This window comes from Camelina sativa, chromosome 19 (assembly GCF_000633955.1).
Source record: "Camelina sativa cultivar DH55 chromosome 19, Cs, whole genome shotgun sequence".
Lineage (NCBI taxonomy): Eukaryota > Viridiplantae > Streptophyta > Magnoliopsida > Brassicales > Brassicaceae > Camelina > Camelina sativa.
The window spans coordinates 4,433,873-4,457,154 of record NC_025703.1 but is presented as its reverse complement, the minus strand read 5'-3'; the positions used below and the strand labels follow the sequence as shown (position 1 = coordinate 4,457,154).

At 36.5% G+C, this 23,282-nt stretch overlaps 5 protein-coding genes and 3 pseudogenes across 11 annotated transcripts; 5 read left to right on the top strand and 3 right to left on the bottom strand.

The window, feature by feature from the left end:
• LOC109124908 (serine carboxypeptidase-like 7) lies at nt 375-3,428 on the bottom strand. Of its 7 annotated transcripts, none has more exons than XM_019241446.1 (14): nt 3,256-3,428; nt 2,994-3,138; nt 2,520-2,596; nt 2,312-2,434; nt 2,126-2,228; nt 1,967-2,004; nt 1,777-1,878; nt 1,595-1,681; nt 1,419-1,496; nt 1,279-1,350; nt 1,187-1,194; nt 888-1,085; nt 754-799; nt 375-661 (listed from the first exon to the last, which is right to left on the bottom strand). In XM_019241446.1, the coding sequence occupies exons 1-14, from the start codon at nt 3,400-3,402 to the stop codon at nt 581-583; spliced, it is 1,305 nt and encodes a 434-aa protein (XP_019096991.1). In that variant the 5' UTR covers nt 3,403-3,428; the 3' UTR covers nt 375-580. The 7 variants fall into 7 exon arrangements, with proteins under 7 accessions (XP_019096991.1, XP_019096990.1, XP_019096989.1 ...); XM_019241445.1 differs by having other exon boundaries at nt 888-1,001; nt 1,086-1,204; nt 3,256-3,427; XM_019241444.1 differs by having other exon boundaries at nt 888-1,204.
• Nucleotides 6,210-9,962, bottom strand: LOC104764755 (shugoshin-1). The gene is made up of 17 exons (XM_010488347.1): nt 9,871-9,962; nt 9,343-9,509; nt 9,175-9,212; nt 8,999-9,095; nt 8,876-8,899; nt 8,718-8,786; nt 8,585-8,626; nt 8,418-8,442; nt 8,243-8,300; nt 7,957-8,139; nt 7,758-7,859; nt 7,555-7,650; nt 7,386-7,472; nt 7,203-7,277; nt 7,020-7,124; nt 6,824-6,907; nt 6,210-6,736 (listed from the first exon to the last, which is right to left on the bottom strand). Exons 2-17 carry the CDS (start codon nt 9,502-9,504, stop codon nt 6,460-6,462), a joined length of 1,524 nt encoding a protein of 507 aa, XP_010486649.1. The 5' UTR covers nt 9,505-9,509; nt 9,871-9,962; the 3' UTR covers nt 6,210-6,459.
• Nucleotides 10,318-12,372, top strand: LOC104767417 (putative F-box only protein 15). The gene is made up of 2 exons (XM_019240803.1): nt 10,318-10,878; nt 11,779-12,372. Exons 1-2 carry the CDS (start codon nt 10,318-10,320, stop codon nt 12,370-12,372), a joined length of 1,155 nt encoding a protein of 384 aa, XP_019096348.1.
• LOC104767416 lies at nt 13,085-14,073 on the top strand (annotated as a pseudogene).
• Nucleotides 14,901-16,052, top strand: LOC104767415 (annotated as a pseudogene).
• LOC104767414 (putative F-box protein At3g10430) lies at nt 16,397-18,308 on the top strand. The gene is made up of 3 exons (XM_019240802.1): nt 16,397-16,445; nt 17,077-17,577; nt 17,653-18,308. The coding sequence occupies exons 1-3, from the start codon at nt 16,397-16,399 to the stop codon at nt 18,306-18,308; spliced, it is 1,206 nt and encodes a 401-aa protein (XP_019096347.1).
• On the top strand, nt 19,241-20,413 carry LOC104767412 (putative F-box only protein 15). Its single transcript, XM_010491441.1, has one exon. It carries the CDS (start codon nt 19,241-19,243, stop codon nt 20,411-20,413), a length of 1,173 nt encoding a protein of 390 aa, XP_010489743.1.
• Nucleotides 20,893-23,282, bottom strand: part of LOC104767411 — a 4,390-nt pseudogene continuing 2,000 nt past the window's right edge.

Here is a 23,282-nt window from a genome sequence, read left to right as displayed (position 1 = left end):
CGTGGCCTAAACCTAAACCTGTCAGGTTTTGGTCTTACCCACCGCTAGAGATTAACTAAAAGAACACCTGGAACTTTTTTTTTCTTTTTTTTGTTGAATTCGCAACTGAATTTAAGAATACGACTAGGTTTCGAAATATTATAGTGCAATCTTCGCAAGCTTCACTGAATCCTAAAGACAAAGTGACTAAAGCACTAACAAAAAAAAATGCAATGAGACAATTCATTTTTTTAAAAAAGAACCTAAAAAATTCTTCGGAGAAATGTGACCATATAGAAATATGAAATATAAGTTTTAAAGGCCATGCAAAAATTAGAACATAAACGTGAACCAAGTTATCTATTGTGACTGAACATAAACCCAACAAACGAAAAAACAACTTGAAAATTTGGGTTTTATTTTAAATATGTAGTAAACTAATGAAAATGATAGAAGAAATGTATAATTGTTTTCTATATAGAAACTCTACATTTTAAATAAAACTACATTTTAAATAAAATTAAGCCATATATCTCATTTTTCATGAAATGTAAAACAATAATTGTAGAATTGCTTTCTGAATAGCAACTCTGGCTTCATTTTAGAGAGGCTGTCCACTAATCCACCTTTGGAACATGATAGAACTCTCCTCTGGTTTGTACTCTGGTGTGTGTCCTCCTCCCTGTAATCAAAACCCACAAATCAATTAAGAAACATAATGTGAAAACTTAAACATTGAGTGAAACACACAATAAAAGAGGAAAAGACACTTGCTTTGATTGTAGCAAATGTCATCTTATTGGCATAAGTCCTCGTGTATCTGCCACAAAGAATGCGAGAGTCTAGTGAGCTCATATGAGTTCATCCCATAATAAAAAACAAAAAAAGAAACAGAGTCACGGTAATACCCCGCGATTTGATCGCCTATCATCCAAGGTCTCCAGTCATCAGTGAGAGAATAATTAAGAGACCTAATCCAAGCTTGCGTTCCAAGAAAAGGCACCCTCATGTCGTGGTCACCACTGTTCATCCAAAAAAAAACCTCAAAAAAGTCTTGAATCCTGAAGTACCCCTTCAACAGGAAGAGGTTGTAGTTAAAATATGACCTGAAGATGAGAGAAGGATAGCCATCGATGCTGTTATTCATATGGTACGGTACACTGCTTGTAATGTCATAAGTGTAAGGTATGCCCCAGTGACAACGTACCCATTCCCCTATACTCCCCTACAATCATAGATCCTCGTAAAGAGTTTGACACGTTGTTACCAATAATCTGAATATGTCATGTGTAATAATACCTTATTGACATGAAGAGCTCTATGCACACTCTCATAATTGGCCCAGTAGGTTGTTAACAAATACCGATACTCCTGCAAACGCAACCTTGTAAACTACTTTTTTCTCAATGGTTTAAAAGAAGGCAAGTTGGATTACTTACATAGCAATCAGGAGGTGTCTCGTGATTCTCTTCACAGTCTGGCGCTATTATATGTGATTCGTTTATTCTATCAATGCACTATAAATAACAACAAAAGTCTGAATTAGTGGTGAGTTTTATTAGGTAGACAGAAACAGAACATAACCTAAAATTTCCATGAGCGTGTTTGTTTGTACCTTTTCAAATTCTTCCACGAGTTTCAAGCATTCTGTGTTACGTGGATCAACATTATTATATTCTCCTTTGCAGATTCTCTTCATGGACTGCAAGAAAAAGAAGAGTTTTGAACTGTTTGTTAATTATCAACTTTAATTGTGGGGGCAAGACACAAAAGCATGTCATGTTTGATGTTTCATACCTCATAGAGTTCATCTGAGATCAGTGCCATTCCATGAGCATATGGAATGCGATGGTTCGAATCAATTTCACTTTCTGTTAATGGGTTTCCAAGAACATAGCCCTGTTTTTGGCAGTGTACCAAGGACGAAACCTATCATTTTTTAACTCTCCATAAGGTATATAGAAGAAGCTAACAAATACAAACGAACCTGAAGATTTATTGGAGGCTTGCAACATAAATAATTTCCTGCATCAACGTGTTTATACTGTTATAAAGAGAAAAATTAATATATTTAATGATAAAGAAACGAGACTCTCAAAGAAAAGGGCTTGGAGATTGATGATGATAAGCAAAAATAAGATGATACCTTTTGAGATTTCTTGAACGAGTGCCGGGATGACATTACCGGAATAAGAATCTCCAGTGACATAGAATGGGTTGGGGAGAAACTCTTGATGCTTACCTAGCCACTGCACAACTACCAAAAAGAACTTCTAAAGGTCTATGCACAAAGAAGAGATGTTTCAAGAGACAATTAAGTTAGTCTTTTGACCTTGTGAAGAAACTCATGGATCCTCTTGGCTTCTCCTGAATCACTGGGTTTATTAACAAGTTGAGTTTTTGAGTAGGAGAAGCCAGTTCCAACAGGCTGATCCAAATATATTATACTCGAAACCTGAGAAAAAAAACGATGCACAACTTAAACGACCAAAGCATTAACCATTGGGTTTGAGATCGTAATATACAACACATTGTGCTACCTTAGTCCATGAATATGTTGTAGAGACCAAGGAAGGAAGAGTTCCATTGTAAACCTCAAACTTCACAGTCAGAGGCCCTGATTCAAACATGGCACGTGAGGATCAACCTTCAAGTAAAACCAATCCGGACAATAGTTACTGTGAGAAAAGATTGGAACAGCTGATTTTGCTCTTTCGTCCTTACTGTGATGTTTTAAGGCTTAAAGGGTGTGTTTTGTCTAATCTAAAAAGTAAAAACGCATAAAAGGTGGCCACTTTGGCGGTTTGGAAAAGTACACGAGATCCAATGCTGTCTAAGTAAAAAAAAAAAAAACAAAGAGAGAATATGTGGAGGTGTGCTATTTACACATCGTTTTCTTCTCACTCTCTCTGTGATTTTATATTGGATTTTTATCATTTCATTCGGTCCTGTTTTAAAAAAATGTGTTTATACTGTCTAAAAAGAATAATATGAATGAATGTTGAAGATATAACCATTCTCATAAAGAAGACCAGAGATAGAAGAGCAGCCAGGTCCTCCACTTAACCACAGAAGAAGAGGATCTTCTTTTGGATTCCTCTCAGACTTGATGAAATAGTAAAACAGTTGCACTTCCTCTTCCTCGCCAACACCAATATACCTTCAAAAAAGAATCATGTCATATTCATCATACACACACTTTAGAGTAATCTCCAAACACTTAAAAGATTTTATATCAATCACAGGACAGGAGGAAGGAGAAAAGAACGTAACAACCCCGGTTTCGAGCTCAAAAGGAAGAGGACCATCAAGACCAGGAAGAAACTCGACGACGGAGGCAGAATCAGTACGATGACCGTAGAAGAAGATAGAGAGAATAAGAAGAAGAAGCAGAACAGAGGAGGAAACGTAGTCGTTAGCCATTCGTTTTTTAATGATAAAATTAAAATGTCAAGTAACGCGTTGAAGGACACTTATAGTAGTAATCAAAACAACAAAATAACAAAAAGGCCCCTATAAACAGAACTGGGGAGATTTTTATAAATATACCAAATCTTATAAGAAATTTGAAAAGTACACTTAATATTATATATTTATTTGAAAACTAAATATTTTGAAATGAAAATGGACAGAAATATCCTTATTATTAAACAATTTTAACAATTAAATAAAAATAAAAAAAACTTAATCTATATTTAAAAATAATTAAACTTTAAAAATAAATTACTTTTAAAAATGGTTAAATTCGAAAGAAATTATTTAATAAATAAAAATTATAATGAAAATGTATTAATTATATTTTAAATAATGATTACAGGAATCAATTTTTGATCTCATAATGTTGAATAAAAAAAGAATTTAAGTATTTTTGTTGATATAATTTAGATTTAAATTTATTTAAAAATAAATAATTCAAGATTATACAATATATATATATATGTATCAATATTTTAGATTAATTTTAATCAACGTTGATTTATTTATAATGTCGACTTTTTGAACCATCGTTTTGTTTTTTACTTTTATTGACTTAATTATCTTCGTCATTGACTTATATTTTAACAATTGACTTATGTTATGGCTAGTAGATTTTTATTATAGTCGATTTCTTGAACAGTTGACATATTTTTTGTGTTCATCGATTTATATTTGTTTTTTTGTTGATTTGTTTATTTATTGTTGACTTATTACATTCTACATTGATTTATTAATAAAGTCGATATTTTGTATGATTGACTTAAGTTTAATTTTTGTCGACTTATTTATTTTTCCATCGATTTATTTTAAGACTGTCGACTTTTTTTTGTGTGATTGTTTTTTTACATAGTCGATTTTTGATGATGTTGACTTGTTTGTTTTGTTTGTTGACTTATATTTTTTTCCCCTCGATTTGTTTGATCTTAATAGACTTATTTCATTTTAAGTTGACTTATTAATATGATTGACTTTTTGAACTGTAGACTTATATTTTATTCCTGCTGATTTATGTTTTTTCTTTGCTGATTTATATTAAAAAACTCGATTTATTTTTTTTATTAATTGATTTTGTTACATAGTCAATTTTTTGAACTGCTGATTTATTTTGTAAAAGCTCACAATTTTTTATTATTTTATTAAAATTGATAATTATCAAAATAAATTAAAATATATAATTATTTTTCAAAACAAATTATTATATAATTTTTTTTGAAGAATTATTCGTGATTTATATATTTATTTAAAACTAATATTATCTAAAAGTATTTACTAAACATAAATCGTAAAAGAATAATTCTAATTAATTTTTATATAATAAATTTTTAAAATTAAATTACTAAATAATACCAGATTTTTAATCACAATTGAGTAACAGATTATTGGATTGTGATCCATGATCATTTTTATTTCTTTTATCTGAATTTTAATTTTTGTTATTGATTAATATTATCCATAATAAACTACTTCATCATTATCTAATTTTTTTTCAATATCTAATTTATAAACAGTAATTTTTTAAAATAATTTTCTAACATAAATTAATTTAATTATTTTGTGTTTATTTTTTAATGTTTAATTAATTATTAATTTAGGGCAAAATTTTATTTATTTTATCTGAATGAAATATTTTAGTTACTGATTAATATTATATATAATAAATCAGTTCATCATTTTCAAAAACAATTTAGCAAAATTCTAAATATTTAGTTTATACAATGTTTTATAATTAATTTTTTTATGAATTAACTTAATTAAATTGTATTTATTTTTAATAATTTGTAATTGAGGACAAAATAGTCATTTAGTGCAATACATAAGCTACATTTCAAAGATTTAAAAAATTTGGTATAGATTCCAAATTTCCTATTAAGTTTAAGGTATGTATTCAAAATTTTCCATAGAATTGTCTAAACACATTTGTAAGAAAGAGAAGGCCGTATATTGCCTACCGTCTATCACTTTTGTCCTTCTCAGTGTCTCTCTTTGCTTCGTGGCCTTAAACTAAACTGTAGGATATAATCCGTCTTCCGACAATTTCTTAGTATATATATATAGCATATTCCTGACGGGTTTCTTTTTTTGTTGTTGTTAGATATTGAGCTTTTTAGGTGAAGATATTGATTTTGAAATAGTGAGACGTACAACCCATAAAAGAGTAGATACGGTTCAAGACCGAAGAGGTGTTGTTGTTTAGTCAATTGACAGTAGAGGGTATAAGAGAAAAGATTGACGTGTGAGAGCTGTGACCTTGAAAACCTATGGACCATCAAATTCAATGAAGTGGCCCAACATCAACACGTAATGTAAGTGTAACTTTGTCTATGTACCCTACTTTTCTTTTACTAATTTACTGTAAGATACAATAAATTTAAATTATTATTAGTTTATTAGACTTGATTTATTTAAAATGTTAGGAAATAATTGATTGGCTTCTTATGAACTGATATTCTAACAATTATAGGGAGGTAATTTGTAATTTAAAGAAAAATATTGATTGGACTGTGAGAACTTTTGTAAGAAATCGAAGTATGTTGATCCTTTCCAAGATTAGCAGCATGCTGCAAAGCCTTATATAGATTTGTGGAAAATGTAGAACTATGTTGGATTTTCAGCTTTTTATATATATATAAATGTATATATTCAAACGTTCTCACTTCTCTGGATTGTAGTATTAAGATTATAAGATATCAAAATTCCATCAAGAGCTTAAAAGAACCCCTGAAACTATTAGGAGTCCTAAAGATTTGGTCAAATATTCCAACATTTCACAATTTACTGGAGTAAAAAAAAATTCACAGAGTCTCCATCAAACCGAAATAAACCTTCCAATCCACTTCCTGTACAACTGCAAGACCACGCGCTAGCTCTCCTTTGATTTAAAGAAGCAATAAACCTAAGAATATACATTCTGATTATAGCAACAAGCAATAGCTCATTCAACAAAAGTGAAGTCGCAAAATCAAATACATAAGAGGCTCCAGACGATCTTCTATCTGGAGAGACTTAGAATCCCCCTCGCATCTTGTCCCTAAGTGAGGGTTCCTTGTACGATTTGATATTATCAGCAGCTTTCCTTGTAGGTCGTCCAACTGTTGTTTTTCTCATCTCCTCTGATTCATCGCCTGCTGGTTTGTTCTTTGATTCTCCCTTAACCTCCATTGAAACTGTACACGATATCGGACTAGACTCATCAACAATGTCATCATGCAAAGGCGGATCTGCGGTTTCTTTGATGTGTCTTTGAGTTTTAACGTTTGCAGATTGTCTTCTTGAAGAGACTCTGTCAAGTATACCATTTAGATATCAGTCTCAAGTGTCAACTCTTTAATTAATCAGAATACAGAGATTGTATCTATCACTACAAAACCTGCTTTTCCCAGTTGTCTCTGTCATGTCATGTTTTTGGACTGCTTCAGGTTTAGACCCCGTAGACTGTTCGCTTGCAGAGCATCTGAAATGACATTTATAAGAGAAAACGTGGAAGCGGTAAATGTACTTGGTTTATGAAGAATAAGTTATCAATCAAGAGTAAAAAAGGAAGAATATGCGCTGCTTCCACAAACCCCGCATTTGCAGAAATCGCTTGATCATCATGTAACCCATTCAAGTTCTCCGTCACACCCAGCTCTTGGACATTAAACCTCGCAGACCGCCTTCTCAAAAACACCCTGTCGAAAAGTAAATCGCATTAGATAACAGTATTAACTCTGTAGTTCTGCATAATATAGAAAATTAACCTGGTTTACCCGGTTATCTCTTTCGTGTCATGTGGCTCTCCTGCTGCAGGTCTACACTTGATAGACTGTCTTCTTGGAGAGCATCTGAAATGACATCCATGAAGAAAGAAAATAAACCGCAAGTGGCATAAGTATTCTTGGTTCAGGATTCAGTTAGTGGAAAAAGAAAGAACACGTTCTGCTTCTACAAACCCGGCCTTTGCAGTAATCTCTTGATCTTCATGTAAACCATTCAAGTTTTGAACAACGCCCAGCTCTTGGATATCAAACACCGTAGACCTGCGAAAAAATCAAATGGCATTGTTACCATTATTCATAGGAGTACATTACTTATAAACAGAGCCTAACGCCTATTGCAGACCTCCTTCTCCTGGCTGTCTCTATTGACTCATGGAAGCTTTCAGATGGATCAGGTTCTTGAGATTTTAACCGGGCAGAACGTCTTCTCAAAGGGAACCTGCTTGAGACAGAGAGAATGGAAGCTCACTAGTCATTGACACTAGTCTTCATCCGCTTTGAATGTTATTCCTAAATGTGAACCTAGAAAAAAGGCAGTTAACAAACCTTGCATCCTCCTTAATTTCTTTGACGTCAACCACTCTTTGCAATTTTCCAGATTGGCCGGTTTCTATTTTATAAATGGCGGACTGCCTTCCTGCGCAACACCTGCAACAAAAGCAACCCAAAAGACAAAATAAAAGCATAAATAAGATACTGATACAAATAGATAATTAAGTCATCAAATCTCGTTGAATAAATAAACCTCTTGCTTTGGACATTGTCGTATATATGGTTTTCAGCATCAAGGACAAACTCCGTTTTATCAGCGGCACTGTTACCATCAGAGACCAACTTCTTGTTGTCAATGTTGTCTCCCGTCTGACATGTCTCTCCCAGTCTACCAAGAATATCTAATGCTGCGGGATTCGTCCTTCCAGAAATTATCCTATAAAGAAAAGCAAGAAATCCGTAAGTAACCTGATTGCCCAAAAATTTCTAGATGACAATGGATGAAACATGAAGCAGACTGAGCAAGAGAGAGACCCGACCTTTTATTGTTGGGTTTCTCATTTATTTGGAATGAGTTAGTGTTGGAGCTCTCCGAAACTGAGAATGAAATGACAAAAAGTCACTTAAGGTGAGCATGCTAAGATATTCCTAAATTCACAATGAAATTAAAACGAGAAGGTTACATTTACATGCTTGACTGTTGCATTATCTTACCATTCTCATGATCAGCTTCAATTGGCTGAAAGGTATTGCAAGCCACACCACAAGCATTTGCACCAGCCAGAAGGTCACAACAATGCAGAAGAAAGCATAAGAACAACGGAGCAGTAGGGTCATAATTTCCCATTCCAGAGGTCACAAAAGCCAATTTTCATAAGTACCTTGACCTTTGATGCATGACGTGTACATGGAAGAGTTTGCTCCTGGAAAGAAAAAGGTGCCAATTTCTTAAGTGATTAAATCTTTAGTTTGTAATTAGGGTCAGAGAAAATAACATACAAATCGATAGCATACCTTAAGCAGTATATTCCTGGCCCTGACTAACCCATTCTTGCAACCAAGTTCGTGCTGAAGTATCTTCAGCTGAAATGCACAGAAAATGTCAGCCAAGGAACTTATAAATGATCAACCAAGCCTGTGTTAAAGCAACTTGGGTTCCAGAAAAAGCATACTTGGTCTTTGCTTGTATTGGACTCCTGCCAGGAAAGAATAATGAAAAATACCTTTGAAATCACACTGTAACCATGGAATTCCCAAAATAATTTCCAGTTGAACCATACAAAGATGAGACGTACCGCCAACATACGAGTGTTTGCCTGGGCAAGAAGCAAATTCTGTTCTTTAACCTTCTGAAAGCTAATCCTTAGTTTCTGCAGCTCACTTTTGACTCCACTGTATTCACGAAACAACAATAAGTATTAGCAACAAATACTCAATACTCACAAGTTTCATGATTTCGAACAAAGATTACTCTCTCTCCACGACGACTTTCATCAGTCTCACGTTTTCCTGCAAAAACAAGTTGATAAACCTGAATAAGCACATTCAAATTAAAGGCAAAAAAAGGTCCATCTAACTAGTAACTACAGAAGGGCATAAACATATATTCATATGAACTCCAAGATGAAATAAGCAGTGCCTTTTGAAGATTTTCAGCGTTTTCTTTGGAAGAGAGTAATATACAAGCTTGTTGCTGCTGCTTCGGTCCCTGATTCATTAGTTCGTTCTGATTCTGCAGATTAGTAATATCTGCCAATTTTCTTCTTCGTGCACTGTTCATTGGAGGTTCCAGAACCATCATCTTCTCTACATATTTCAAAATCAAATCTGAATGTAATCAATCATTGTAAAGCTATAATTCTCGTGTAATTCGAGAAAAAAAAACTGAACAAAAACCCTAATATCGACAAAGAACAACAGTGCGCCCAGAAATTTCAAGCAAATGAGATTGAAACAACCGAATGCGAAGATAAAAAAAAAAATCGAACAATCAGCGAAAATCCAGAACGGATTAGGTTACTGAGACTCAAATCTAGCATCTAAATGGGAACATAACCTAATTTAAAAGTCCGATTGATGTGAAGCTCTCTATTTCAAATTTAAACACAGAACTAGGAAGATGAACAGATTGCGAAGAGAGATTTCTTAAGCAAGACTAAATTCGAACCTCCACCGGCGTGATCTCCGACTTTAAGAGCCTTCGCTCGAACGATTGCGTAACCCTAATCGACTCGTCAGACTCGAGAGTCTGAGAGTGAGCGAGTATACTACTATGAGTCTACGACGACTTGCGAGGGTAAAACAGTAAATCTCTATTCATTAAATTGCATGTAGAGGCTCTTATTTTAAATAAAATTAGATTTGTAGCGAAACATTTTTACAGTCAAAACCTTTGGTCCTTAATTTTTAGAGATTCATGGCCTTAATTTGGTTCAATGGAACTCGTAACCGGTTCACTTGCTAAGATTCACAAATTTATTAATCTCGTTTCAGTTTTCCCTTATTCCCGCTTTAAAGTCTTTATACCATAAACTGAGAAGAAACGAAACAAGAAACCTTATCCAAGAATCAATCTTTTGATTCGATTTCAGAGCATTTCACAGCGAGAGCGTTCATGGCAGAGCCTTCGTTGTTACCGATACCGTCGCTTCCGTTTGACTTAATCGAAGAGACACTTCATAGGACTCCGGCTGAATCTTTGATCCGATTCAAATCAACGTGCAAGAGATGGTACGCTCTCATCAGCAGCGACAAGAAGTTCATGCAAAAGCACTTAGATAACTCTCCGGAACGGTTTCTAAAGATCGATGTTGATGAGGGGGTTCAAATCATGGATCCGCTGACTGGAATCTTCTCGGTTACACCAATCCCACACGTGTTTCGCAACACGTATCCGATTCTTTCTATGGTTCACTGTGATGGTCTGATGTTGTGCATGTGTCGAGGAGTAAGAGATGGCGCCGGTCTCGCAGTGTGGAATCCGTTTTTGAGGAAATTCAAATGGATCAAACCATCGGTTCGTTACTGGGATAGTGATTACTTCGGGATTGGATACGACAATGCATCTCGTGACAACTACAAAATCTTGAGGTTTTGGGGTCCTATGTCCCGTCGCGACGATGAGAAATCAGATCCAAAGTGTGAGATCAAAGAATTCAATTCTAAGTCGTGGAGAGATCTTAATTGTTGAATCTAGAATTCACACAATGAATTTGTTTGAGTGGGGGACAAATTCACTTAAGATCTCCTTCTAAAACAATGGATTAAAACTAGAAAATAAAGAGGGATTCTGATCTCTTGAGAAAGAAGTTAGGGTTTTGCCCAAGAACAATGAATAACTAGGGTTTTTGTATTAATTGCTGGATCTTTTACAATGAGAGGATCTCTCCCTATTTATATGAATACATTGATTATAAAATAAGTCTATTTTCCTTAAATCTCTGATCTTTAAATATGGTAAATTTCCTCTTCTGATGATCAAGTCGGGCTTAGGGGGCGGTCTCGGAGGTCGGAATTCAGTTTTCCTAAAGTTTAGATCGAATATTTTTTCCTATAGTTCGGAAACTCGAATGGATAATCGAATCTACCGAACTGGGGGGGGACTAATTGTTGGTGCGGGATTTAGCACCCACGACATACCGATCTAAACCGAAGGTAAACCAAATAGACTTTGCACATTAACTAAAACGAGGGACCCCCTTTTGGGCTAGCTAAACTGGCCTATAAGCAGAAGCTCGGCGAAGTCACTTGACCGACCTCCGAGACCGCCCCCTAAGCCCGACTTGATCATCAGAAGAGGAAATTTACCATATTTGAAGATCAGAGATTTAAGGAAAATAGACTTATTTTATAATCAATGTATTCATATAAATAGGGAGAGATCCTCTCATTGTAAAAGATCCAGCAATTAATACAAAAACCCTAGTTCTTCATTGTTTTTGGGCAAAACCCTAACTTCTTTCTCAAGAGATCAGAACCCCTCTTTATTTTCTAGTTTTAATCCATTGTTTTAGAAGGAGATCTTAAGTGAATTTGTCCCCCACTCAAACAAATTCATTGTGTGAATTCTAGATTCAACATTAATGCTGACGTTGATGGACGAGTTGTTATGGATTGCAGAGGTGTGTCTGTGAAGGGTAATATGTATTGGATTGCTGATAATAGTACCGACGACTTCATTCTAAGTTTTGATTTCTCCGTGGAAACATTCAAGAACGTATGTGTTTGTCCTCCTTCTTGGGTTGCTCGGAAACTAGCATGTTTCAGTGGAGATAGACTCTCTTTGTTGCAACAATCTAATGATGTGGAAGCAAGCGAGATTGAGGTGTGGGTGACAAACGAGTTGAGTGACGGTGTTGTTTCGTTTAGCAGATATTTCAGCGTCACTAGCCCTGATCTTCCGGCGTTACATTTCCATGATCGGATGGATAGTCCGGGATATTCGGTTGGTAAGCACAGAGATATCATGGCTTGGTGTGAGAGAGCTGAAAAAAAGGATGATGTGTGGTATGTTTGCGTCAAGTTTTACGAAATTGGTGGTGAAGGTGGGATCAGAAAACAGATTGTGACAGGAAGACATCGACGGCTTGACTACAATGACCCGTTGATTTGTAGCTATGTGTATGTTCCAAGTCTAGTTTCGATTCCTGTCAAGAAGAATAAGAGGTAGAGATCAGATACGAGTGCTGTTCTGTTTTCTTAAAGCTCTGTTTCTTGGTCTTTGTGTTTTGTTGGTCGTCTACCATAAATCAACTATGATACCATATATGCAGATGTTACTGATATTGACCTCTGGTTTTAGTTTTTGTGTTACGATCTTGAGAAGTTTTAGGTTTTTGGTAGAGAGTTGTATGTGTATGAGACTATGAGAGTCAGTCATACATACATGCATAACCCATATACAGCTAAGTACACCTAGAAGCAGAAACTAAAACATCAATTATGTAAAGACCTTAACACTTCCAAAGTTCCAGTAATCATATCTACCATTTTAATTATATGTTATTGTGCATGCATAGAAAATAAACATGTAAATATTTGGAAAAATAACAAATCTACTTACTTTAATTCATTTGAAAAAAAAAAAATCATTTAATTCGGAACTCCCCCTTTGTTTTTGTTGGTTACTTTATTTTGATTGGTATTTCGTCCCGGTTTAACGGAACCGATTCGCTTAATTTCCTCGTTAAGATTGAAGTAATCATAATCTTGGTTCGGCTGAACCGTGACCGGTTCGCTTGCTCGAGTCGTTTGGTTAGGTTTACAAAACGTTTCATACTTTCATACTTCTCTTATTCGCGCTAAAATAAATTCAACAAGAAAACGTTTAATCATTCAAGAATCAATCTCTCTCTGATCCGAATCAAAGCGTCCCCGTGGCCATGGCTCCCTCGGATCATTTTTCGTTGCCGTCTGAGTTAATCGAAGAGATACTTTACAGGACTCCGGTTGAATCATTGCTCCGACTCAAAGCGACGTGCAAGCGATGGTGCACTCTCATAAGCAGCGACAAGAGATTCATGCACAATCACTTGGATCACTCTCCCGAACGATTCATAAGAATCGATGACGATCAGACGGTTCAAATCATGGATCCGGTGACCAGAATCCGCTCAGATTCACCAATCCCTTACGAATTTCGTAATCCGTTTCCGATTTCTAGTATGGTTCACTGCGATGGACTAATGCTGTGTGTATGTGATGATCTGAATAACGGACGAGTAAGATACGGCAATCTCGCAGTTTGGAATCCGTTTCTGAAGAATAATATTAAATGGATCCAACCGTCGGTTTGTTACTGGGGAACTGATTACTTCGGTTTTGGTTACGACAAGGCTTCTCGTCATAACTACAAAATCTTGAGATTTTCTGGTGATATGTCTTTTAGTCGTGTTGAAGAATCGGGTCCAAAGTGTGAGATCTATGATTTCGACTCTGTTTCGTGGGGAAGTATTGATGCAGAGTTTGGTGTGGATGTAGATACGGATCGCGTAGGTGTATCTGTGCAGGGTAGTATGTACTGGATTGCACAAAAGAAGGAATCAGAGTTTTTATTCTATGTTTTGACTTCTCCTTGGAAATATTCACGGACGTGTGCGTTTGTCCTCCCTTTTGGGATACCCGAAGATTAGGATGTTTCAATGGAGATAGACTATCTTTGTTAACACAAGATGAAGAATCGATGGAGATTCACGTGTGGGTGACAAACAAGTTGAGTGACGTTGTTGTTTCCTTTAGCAAATATTTCTCTGTGACTCGCTCTGATCTTCCGGCCTTACAGTTCCATGGTGATATGGCTCTTCCGGGATACTTCATTGGCAAGAAAAGAAATATCATGGCATGGTGTGAGGGAGATCCCGTTGATTTGTAGCTATGGTTATGTTCCAAGTCTGATTCCGGTTCCAAAATAAGAGGTAGATATGAGGACTGGTTTTTAAGCCCCTGGTATATGTTTTTTGTTAAGCCTTCTACTATGCGTGTATGTTGGAATTAATCAACAAAGTTACTATATTTTCAGACATTAACTACTGGGTTTAGTTTTGGTATTACATCTGAGACTGCCGTTTCTGGAATCCTCCTCTCTATTTAGGCCGTGAATTGTTCGTGTGGATTATAAGATTTACTTTTTTATTAAGAGAAAAAATAAAATGTGAAATTTCAAATTGATGCAAACACTCTTGTCATACACAGCAGAAGAAATCTATTTTACCAAAAGTTATGCAATTATCAACGTTAACGCATCCAAAAACCTAATAAATATTTTTAGACTACTCTTGAAAGATTAGAAGAAAAAGGAGTCTTGGCACTGTAAAAGGAAACTTAGAAACTTAAGTTACCCTAAATTAATTCGGAAATGTCCAATGTCTTTTTGGGTTAATTTGATTCGGTTGGTATTTCAGTCCGGTTTAAACTAACTGATTCGCTTACTTCACTCAGAAGTCAGAACTAATAAAATTGAAAAATCACAATTTTGGTTCGGCTTAACCGTGACCGGTGAGGGTTAAGAAAGATTCACAATTTGGTTGGGGTTTACAAAATGATCTTTCGTTTCGTTCTTCCTTATTCGCGCTTAAAGTAAATAAAAACTAACTGAGAAACGAAAAAGAAACAAGAAACCATTTGATCATTCAAGAATCAATCTCTCTCACTCGATTCACATCACTCTTTTTTTTTCTTTCATTCTTTCAAAACGTCCCCATGGCTCAGGCTCCCGCGAATCGTCTGTCGTCGTTGCCGTCTGAGTTAATCGAAGAGATACTTTGCAGAACTCCGGTTGAGTCTTTGCTCCGATTCAAAACGACGTGCAAGCAATGGTACGCTCTCCTCAGCAGCAACACAAAATTCATGCAAAAGCAATTGGATCATCACAGTCCCACCTCCGAACGATTCCTAAGAATCGATAACGATCAGTCGGTTCAAACCATGGATCTTGCGACCAGAGTCCTCTCAGATTCACCAATCCCAGACGTGTTTCTTTATCCGTATCCGATTTCTTATATGGTTCACTGTGATGGACTAATGCTGTGTAGATGTGATGATCTGAATCACGGACGAGACAAATACGTCCGTATGGCAGTTTGGAATCCGTTTTTGAGGAAAGTGAAATGGATCCAACCATTGGTTGGTTACGAGAAAATGGAACGTTTCGGGATTGGATACAACACGGCCTCTCGTGATAACTACAAAATCTTGAGGTATGGTTATAAGAAGTGGTTTCCTCCTGTTAAAACATGTGAGATCTATGAACTCAAGACTGATTCATGGAGAGGTACTGAAGCTGAGTATGATGCGGATTTAGCTGTGGAGTGGGGAAGTGTGTCTGTGAAGGGTAATATGTATTGGATTGCTGCAAAGAAGGGACGTTATTTCATTCTAAGCTTTGACTTCTCCATGGAAACATTCAAGGACATATGCAATTGTCCTCCCTTGTTGAACTGTAAACGATTAGGATGTTTCAGTGGAGATAGACTCTCTTTGTTAATACTAGATGGAGTATGGGAAGCAAGAGACATTAAGGTGTAGATGACAAACAAGTTGAGTGACGAGGTCGTTTCGCTTACCAATTATTTCAATGTCACTTGTAGACCTGGTCTTCCGCGGTTACAGTTGAATCCTTATTCGACTCTTCCGGGATACTCCATTGGAAAACATAGAAATATCAGGGCATGGAGTGAGGGATATGTACAAGAAGCTGGTCTGTGGTATACTTCCATCAAGTTTTACGAAATTGACGAAGATCGCGTCGGAGAGCCAACTGAGACAGGAAAACATTTACAAGGTGACTACCATAGCCCATTAGTTTGTAGCTATGTCTATGTTCCAAGTCTGATTCCGGTTCCAGAGCAATAGGAGGTAGATTAGATATGAGGATCGTTTCGAATTCTTAATGCTCTGTTTTTTTTTTTTAAAGCTCTGTTCAAAGGTACTACACAGATGTTATTGACATTAACTACTGGTTTTAGTTTTTGTATTATATGATCATAACAAGTTTTACGTTTGATATATAATCTAATCGTGTATGTGTAGTTTATCAAAATCAATCATGCATCACATATAGTATTTACTAAAACCCTAGTTTACTCAACTAATACTCTCTTAGAGTAAATTAATAGATATATATATATATATAATATATATATATATATATATAACCGATTGGGAACTTAGAATATTGGAGTCCAAGCTATTCAAAGATGGCGAGGATTTCAATGGCCGCGTGGCCGGATACTCCTCTGCCTGTAGGTTATGTGACGGAGAGACAGCATCTTTCTATGGATCCCCCCTATATATGACTCTATCCATGTCTTAGGCCGTGGTGTGAGCTCGTCTAGGGTTTTAGGCTTTAGAAGGGAAAAAGGATCTGTATAATTTGTTATGGATGCAAACTCTTAGTCATATATTACATCCTTTTTTCTCTTTTTCTTTTTTTGAACAAATGTCATATATTACATCCAAAAATATATTTTTTACAAGGTGTTTACACAAGAATCATAGTAAAAAAAACAACACCAGAAAATTGGATTTAGAAGGAGGAGCGAGACCGATCATGGAAAGAAAACTTAGAAACCAAGAAAAGGAAATGAAATTTTACCCTAACTAATTAATATGAGATCCGGACGTTAAATTTTACCCTAATCGTTTAACGCCCTTAACGTTTACTTATAATTCGATTGGTATGGGTCCGGTTATAGCGTAACCGATTCGCTTACAGGTTGAAAATCAAGGGAAAAACAAAGAACCAGAACCGGTTCGTTATCTAGGGTTCGTTAACTTCGTTTGCTCACAAGTCGGTTAGTAAAAGGTTCATAACTTTGGTTAGTCACAATATAGCCCTCGCGTTTCCTTCTCCCTTGTTAAAATCATGCCGTGGCAGAGCCTTTGTTGCTACCGTCACTGCCGTTTGAGTTAATCGAAGAGATACTTCAGAGGACTCCGGCTGTATCTTTGATCCGATTTAAATCGACTTGCAAGAGATGGTACCATCTCATCAGCAGCGACAACAGATTCATGCAAAGTCACTTGGATAACTCTCCGGAACAATTCATAAGAATCGATAGCCGTGAGAGGGTTCAAATCATTGATCCCGTGACCGGAAGCCTCTCGGTTACACCAATCCCAGACGTGTTTCGCGACATGTTCATGTGTATGTGTCACTGTGATGGTCTGCTGCTTTGCCTGTGTCATGGATTAAGAGGTGACCTTAATCTCGCGGTTTGGAATCCGCTTTTGAGGAAAAGCAAATGGATCAAACCATTGGCTCGTAACTGGTCAACTGCTCGTAACTGGTTAACTGCTCGCAAGAATTGTGAGTACATAGGGATTGGATACAGCTATACATCTCGTGATAACTATAAAATCTTGAGGTTTTCTTATCATGATGATGATGTTGAGGATGATGATGATGATGATGATGATGATGATGACGACGATGATGATGATGATGATGATGACGATGATGATGATGATGATAAATCAGAACCATTCTGTCACGTGTATGAATTGAAGTCTGATTCGTGGAGAAGTATTGATGCTAAGTTTGATGGGAATATAGATGCTGAAGTTCAAGGCGTATCTGTGAATGGTAATATGTATTGGGTTGATGGAAAGAAGAAGGAGAAGAAGAATGAGCACTTCATTATATGTTTTGATTTCACTATGGAAACATTCAAGCACGTATGCGTTTCTCCGCCCTATTCGGATATTGAGCTATTAGGATGTTTCAATGGAGATAGGCTCTCTCTGTTACAACATGATGAAGTAACAGGGGAGATTCATGTGTCGGTGACAAACAAGTTGACTGATGGCCTTGTTTCTTTTAGCAGATATTTTATTGTGACTCTCCCTGATCTTCCTATGGTACGGTGCCTAGATTTTATGGTTTTTCCGGGATGGTGCATTGGCAAGCAGAGAAATATCATGGCATGGTGCGAGCAAATTGTAAAAGAAGATGGTAAGATGTATACTTGTATCACTCTTTACGAGATTGATGAAGGTGGTGTAAGAAAACAAATTGAGACAGGACGACGTGAAGTTACAAGCTCCATTATTGACCCGCTTATCACTAGTTATGTGTATGTTCCAAGCCTGATTCCAGTTCCAGTATAAGACGGTAGATATGATGAGGGTTGTTTTGTGTTCTTCAAGCTCTGCTTTCTTTGTTTTTTTTTTTGGTGTTTGTTGATATTAATTCTGCTACCATATAGGCTGAAATCAGCTAATGTTATTGACCTTAGTTAAATACAGGTTTTGGCTTTTGTAATGATCATACAAGAAGTCAATATAATCTTTTAGCACCTCTAAAGCATTTTCAATTATATAATCTGGGGTAATGGAATTGTGATCGATGTTTATCATGTTCTAAGCACGACAAATCTCAACAAATATGTATATCAAGCTCCTTTAGCTTATCAAGAATATATATATATATATATTTTTTTTTTGGATATAAAAATATAGAAATTGTCAAGGTTCAAAATCATTGTACAGTATATAGTTTCTTTTACTTTCTTGAATTCATTTCAAATATATCTATATAATAAGATATATATATCTTGGATTCTACTTATATAAAACAAAACTAAGCGCGAGTTATGGTATTAATTCTATTTATAACTTCATATCCCACATCTGTCAAATTTACTTTCTAGTTCAAAAAAAAACAAAAAAAAAAAACTAAGTAAGGAGTAAGAAGAGTATGGTATAACCGTATTTAGTAGGGCAAAGCAAACGCAATATACAACTTGACCCGATTCAGTCCGGTTAACACGTAACCGATTCGGTTGGGTTGTTCATTTTAGGTTAAAATGTCACCAGTTTGGTTCGGTTGAACCGTAATTTGCTTGCTGATAAATTCTCAATTTTGATCTCGTTTCCTTCTTTACAAATTCGCGCTTAAAGTGAATAAAAGGCTAACTGGAAAACGAAAAAGGAAACAAGAAACCATTTTATCATCATCTTTCAAGAATCAATCTTTCTCACTCGAACTCACATCTCTTTTTTTTTTTCTCTCTTTCTTTCTTTCGAAACGTTACGTCCCCATGGCTCAGGCTCCTGCGAATCGTGTTCGTGTGTGGTTGCCGTTTGAGTTAGTCGAAGAGATACTTTGCAGAACTCCGGTTGAATCTTTGTTCCGATTCAAAGAGACGTGCAAGCAATGGAACGCTCTCATCAGCAACGACATAAAATTCAAGCAAAAGCATTTGGATCATCACATTCGCACTCCCGAACGATTCCTAAGAATCGATGATGATCGTGCGGTTCAAATCATGGATCCGGTGACCGGAATCCTAAAAGAAAGACCAATCCCAAACGATTTTCTTGATCCGCGTCCGATTTCTTGGATGGTTCATTGTGATGGACTCATGCTTTGTATATGTGAAGATTGGGAACGAGGAGGAGGTTACGTCCGTCTCGCAGTTTGGAATCCGTTTTTAAGGAGAATCAGATGGATCGAACCATCGGTTGATTACTGGATAGATGATTATTTCGGGGTTGGATACGATGATGCATCTCGTGACAACTACAAAATCTTGAGGTTTGGTTATAATCGGTCGTCTTCTCCCCCTGGTGATACAATTAGAGTCTTTGAGATCTATGAATTCATGTCTGATTCATGGAGAGGTATTAATGCTGGGTTTGCTGCGGATCTATATGTGGAGTGGGAGTGTGTGTCTGTGAAGGGAAAAATGTACTGGGTTGCATATGAAGAAACTGATGAACGTTATTTCATTCTATGTTTTGACTTCTCCGAGGATATATTCAAGGACGTATGCGATTGTCCTGAGTTTTGGGGCTATAGTAACCGATTAGAATGTTTCAATGGAGATAGACTCTCTTTCTTAACACAAGATGGAGAAGAATCAAGAGACATTGAGGTGTGGATGACAAACAAGTTGAGTGATGAGATCGTTTCGTTTGCCAATTATTTCAATGTCACTACTGGCCCTGATCTAATTCCGCGGTTACAGTTCCATGACTTCCACACTCGTCCGGGAGTAGCCATCGGCAAGCACAGAAATATCATGGCATGGTGTGAGGCAACTGTAGAAGAAGAAGAAGATGAGAGGGTTTCTGTCTTCACTTTTTACGAAATTGATGAAACTGGTGTCGTCAGGGAAATTGAGACTAGAAGACGTGAACAGGATGACGACGGTGGCCTATCAATTTTTAGCTATGTTTATGTTCGTAGTCTGATTCCGGTTCCAGAATAAGAGGGTAGATACGAGGGTTGCTTCGTGTTCTTCTCAATGCTCTGTTTTTTTTTTTGGTCTTTGTCTTTCTTGATCGTCTACCATGTAGTTGTAGTCAACTATGATACTATGTATCTACAGATGTTACTGAATTGACCTCTGGTTTTAGTTTTTGTATTACGATCTTGAGAAGTTTTAGGTTTTGGTACAGAGAGTTGTATGTGTATTAGAATCAATCATTCGTAACCCACATATATATAGCTAAACCCCACAGGAGCAGAAACTGAGCATCATTTCAACTGTATATATATGCTAGAAAATAAACATGGTATTATCTGACAACTTTCAAGCTAATTTGGAAACCAACAAAAGTACAAAAGTACAAAACTGAGCACTCTGTAGTAATCCTTAAATAATTTCTAAATTAAGAGGTAAGGAAATATATATACACAGATTGCACCCTGTTTTTCCTCAACGTTACACATACAGAAGACAGAGCATTGCATTTGCAAAACATTAAATTGAAATTGGTAAATGACCAACAACATAAACAACAGTTTATTTACGAATACTTACAGTAAATTATTTATATTTATTGTCATCGTTAACTCTTCAGAGAGTGGTAGTTTTCTGATGAGAAGAAGAATCAGAAATTGGCATATTATTTATCTTTGCAGATTCCTTCAACAAATAGAACAAAGAGAAAGAATGTGGCGGGAGAACAACGGTCAGATCCTCCTCTGCCATCTCTAGCAAGCTTTCATGTGGCACCACCTGCAAAAAAGAGTCAGAATTAGAGCTTAAGCAGTAAGAACAGGGGATTTGTGATGATGATGATGATGATGATGATTTGTCTGTTTCTTGACTTTATACCTTCTCTGGCTGTGAGAAGGAATTTTCATCCATCACATTGGTAGATGTAAGTACTGTCTTCTTTGATCCCGAAACTTTCACGTTCGGGTCCAATCCAGTTACCAACACTTTCATATATTCTGAGGTAGCTCCGAAGTTTACTGCCTGCATATGAATCCAAAGTTAACAGATATTGAAAAGTGAAAACAGTTTCTATCTTTCTTTCTTTTTGGCTCAGTTGAAGTTCCTGCAGGTATTTCTCTCGGTTTACCTTAAAGCGTATGTAATCTTTGCCATTGTTTTTCCACGAGATTGCGGATGCGACAAGAGAAGAAGAGTTTCCCTTGAGTGTTGAAGTGAGAAGAGTTGCTCCTTGACACTGCAAAGAACCGTTGGACCCAATAGCTAGGAGTTCCATATAGATGAGACGAATTGAAGACTATTGCATCAGGGCTCCACCTGAAACCAATTGAAATTGTTGCCTTAGCTTCCCCGGTAACCATAAGAATGGGAAAAGAAGTGGAAACGAGGTGAGAGATACCGTCTATCTTTTGTGTTCACAAAGAGTGGTTCACTGCAACAAAGAAAGCATCAGATGTTTTACTCGTTCGATGTTTTTAGTTGCGATTAAAGCCTGGGAAGAGGAAGTTTGAAGGAAACCTTTTCTTTTCAAGGGAAACGCAGCTTGAAACCAATGAGAAACGCAGCTTCTCCAAGAGAGGCAAGAAGACTTCCCGTACCCGCATCTTTTCCAGTCACAGCATATTCACTGACAAAAGCCTGCAAGACAAAAATCACGAGTGAGCAAAATGCTGAAAGCTTCATCTTTTCGTTTTGGGAATTAAGTTGTGTTATAATCTCACCTTTGGGCCATTGCGTGAAGTGCGGTCAAACTGATGATACATGGAAAACAAATTGCTAGCAGAAGTGTAAATCTGTTAACAAAAGGAAAACACTTTTTGAGACGAAGAGAGAACACAAGACAACATTTACAGGTTCTGGCCAGACAGAAATTTTTACGTGAAAGTCATAGTCATCAGCTGGGTGGTCGAGCGGATGAGAAGATCCATCGCAGTTGGAGATGATTTTGATATCTGGGTAGGCTTTTTTTATAGCATCATAGAACACAATATCGCTTCCTGTAAAGTTGTAATCTCATTTAGTATCTCAAAGATGCTCGATAAAATTCTTAAGTGACATGTTATAATCGAAAAATTGCAAAACCTCTGTAGTATGTTTTTCCACAATCTTCACTTCCAATGGCAACGTATTTCAGTTCAAAAGTCTCTTGGCGTCCCATTTTAGCTCGAATAGATCCCCATGTGGAATTAACATCTCCTCGGGCAAACTCAATACCGTCGAGTGCTTCCTGAAATCAAAAGAGGCAAAAGTTTTGGTTTTCCAGCTTCTTCCAAGTGAAAAAGAGGAAGGTTTCGTAACATACTTGAACAAAGGGCATGATACTGGCAGTTTCAACTTCATCATTATGACTTATCCCTGCAAAAAGGTAAAAATTAAGGTTGATAGATTTGGAATACAGAAGAGATACTAGTCGGAGAATGAAAGAATACCGTTGTTAAACACCCATATCGGGGCTGCACCAATGTCTTCTGCCAACTACAAGAATGTTCATTTAACTTTGATATCAAGCTTGCGGAATAAGCTACAATAGACTCAATAGAAAAAAAGAGGTCTCACTTGAAAGAACTCAAAGTGGCCAAGGCCATCATCGGTCCAATACTTCCAAACATCACCAAAATGGCCCGGTCTCTCTTCCCAAGGTCCTACGGTTTCTTTCCAGCGGAATGCATTACTTAACCATGCACCCTCGACAAAACAACCACCTACGTTCACAAAGATCCAGAGTAAAGAATAAACTTTAGCTTTTTTCATCTTAAGTCATGCTCTTTACCACAATGAACTAGGAAGTGTGTATCTGGACAGAACAAGCCACAAAAACACTATTAGCCATAAATATTACCTGGGAACCGGATGAAACGGGGTTTTATATCAACCATCATTTGTAAAAGATCGTTTC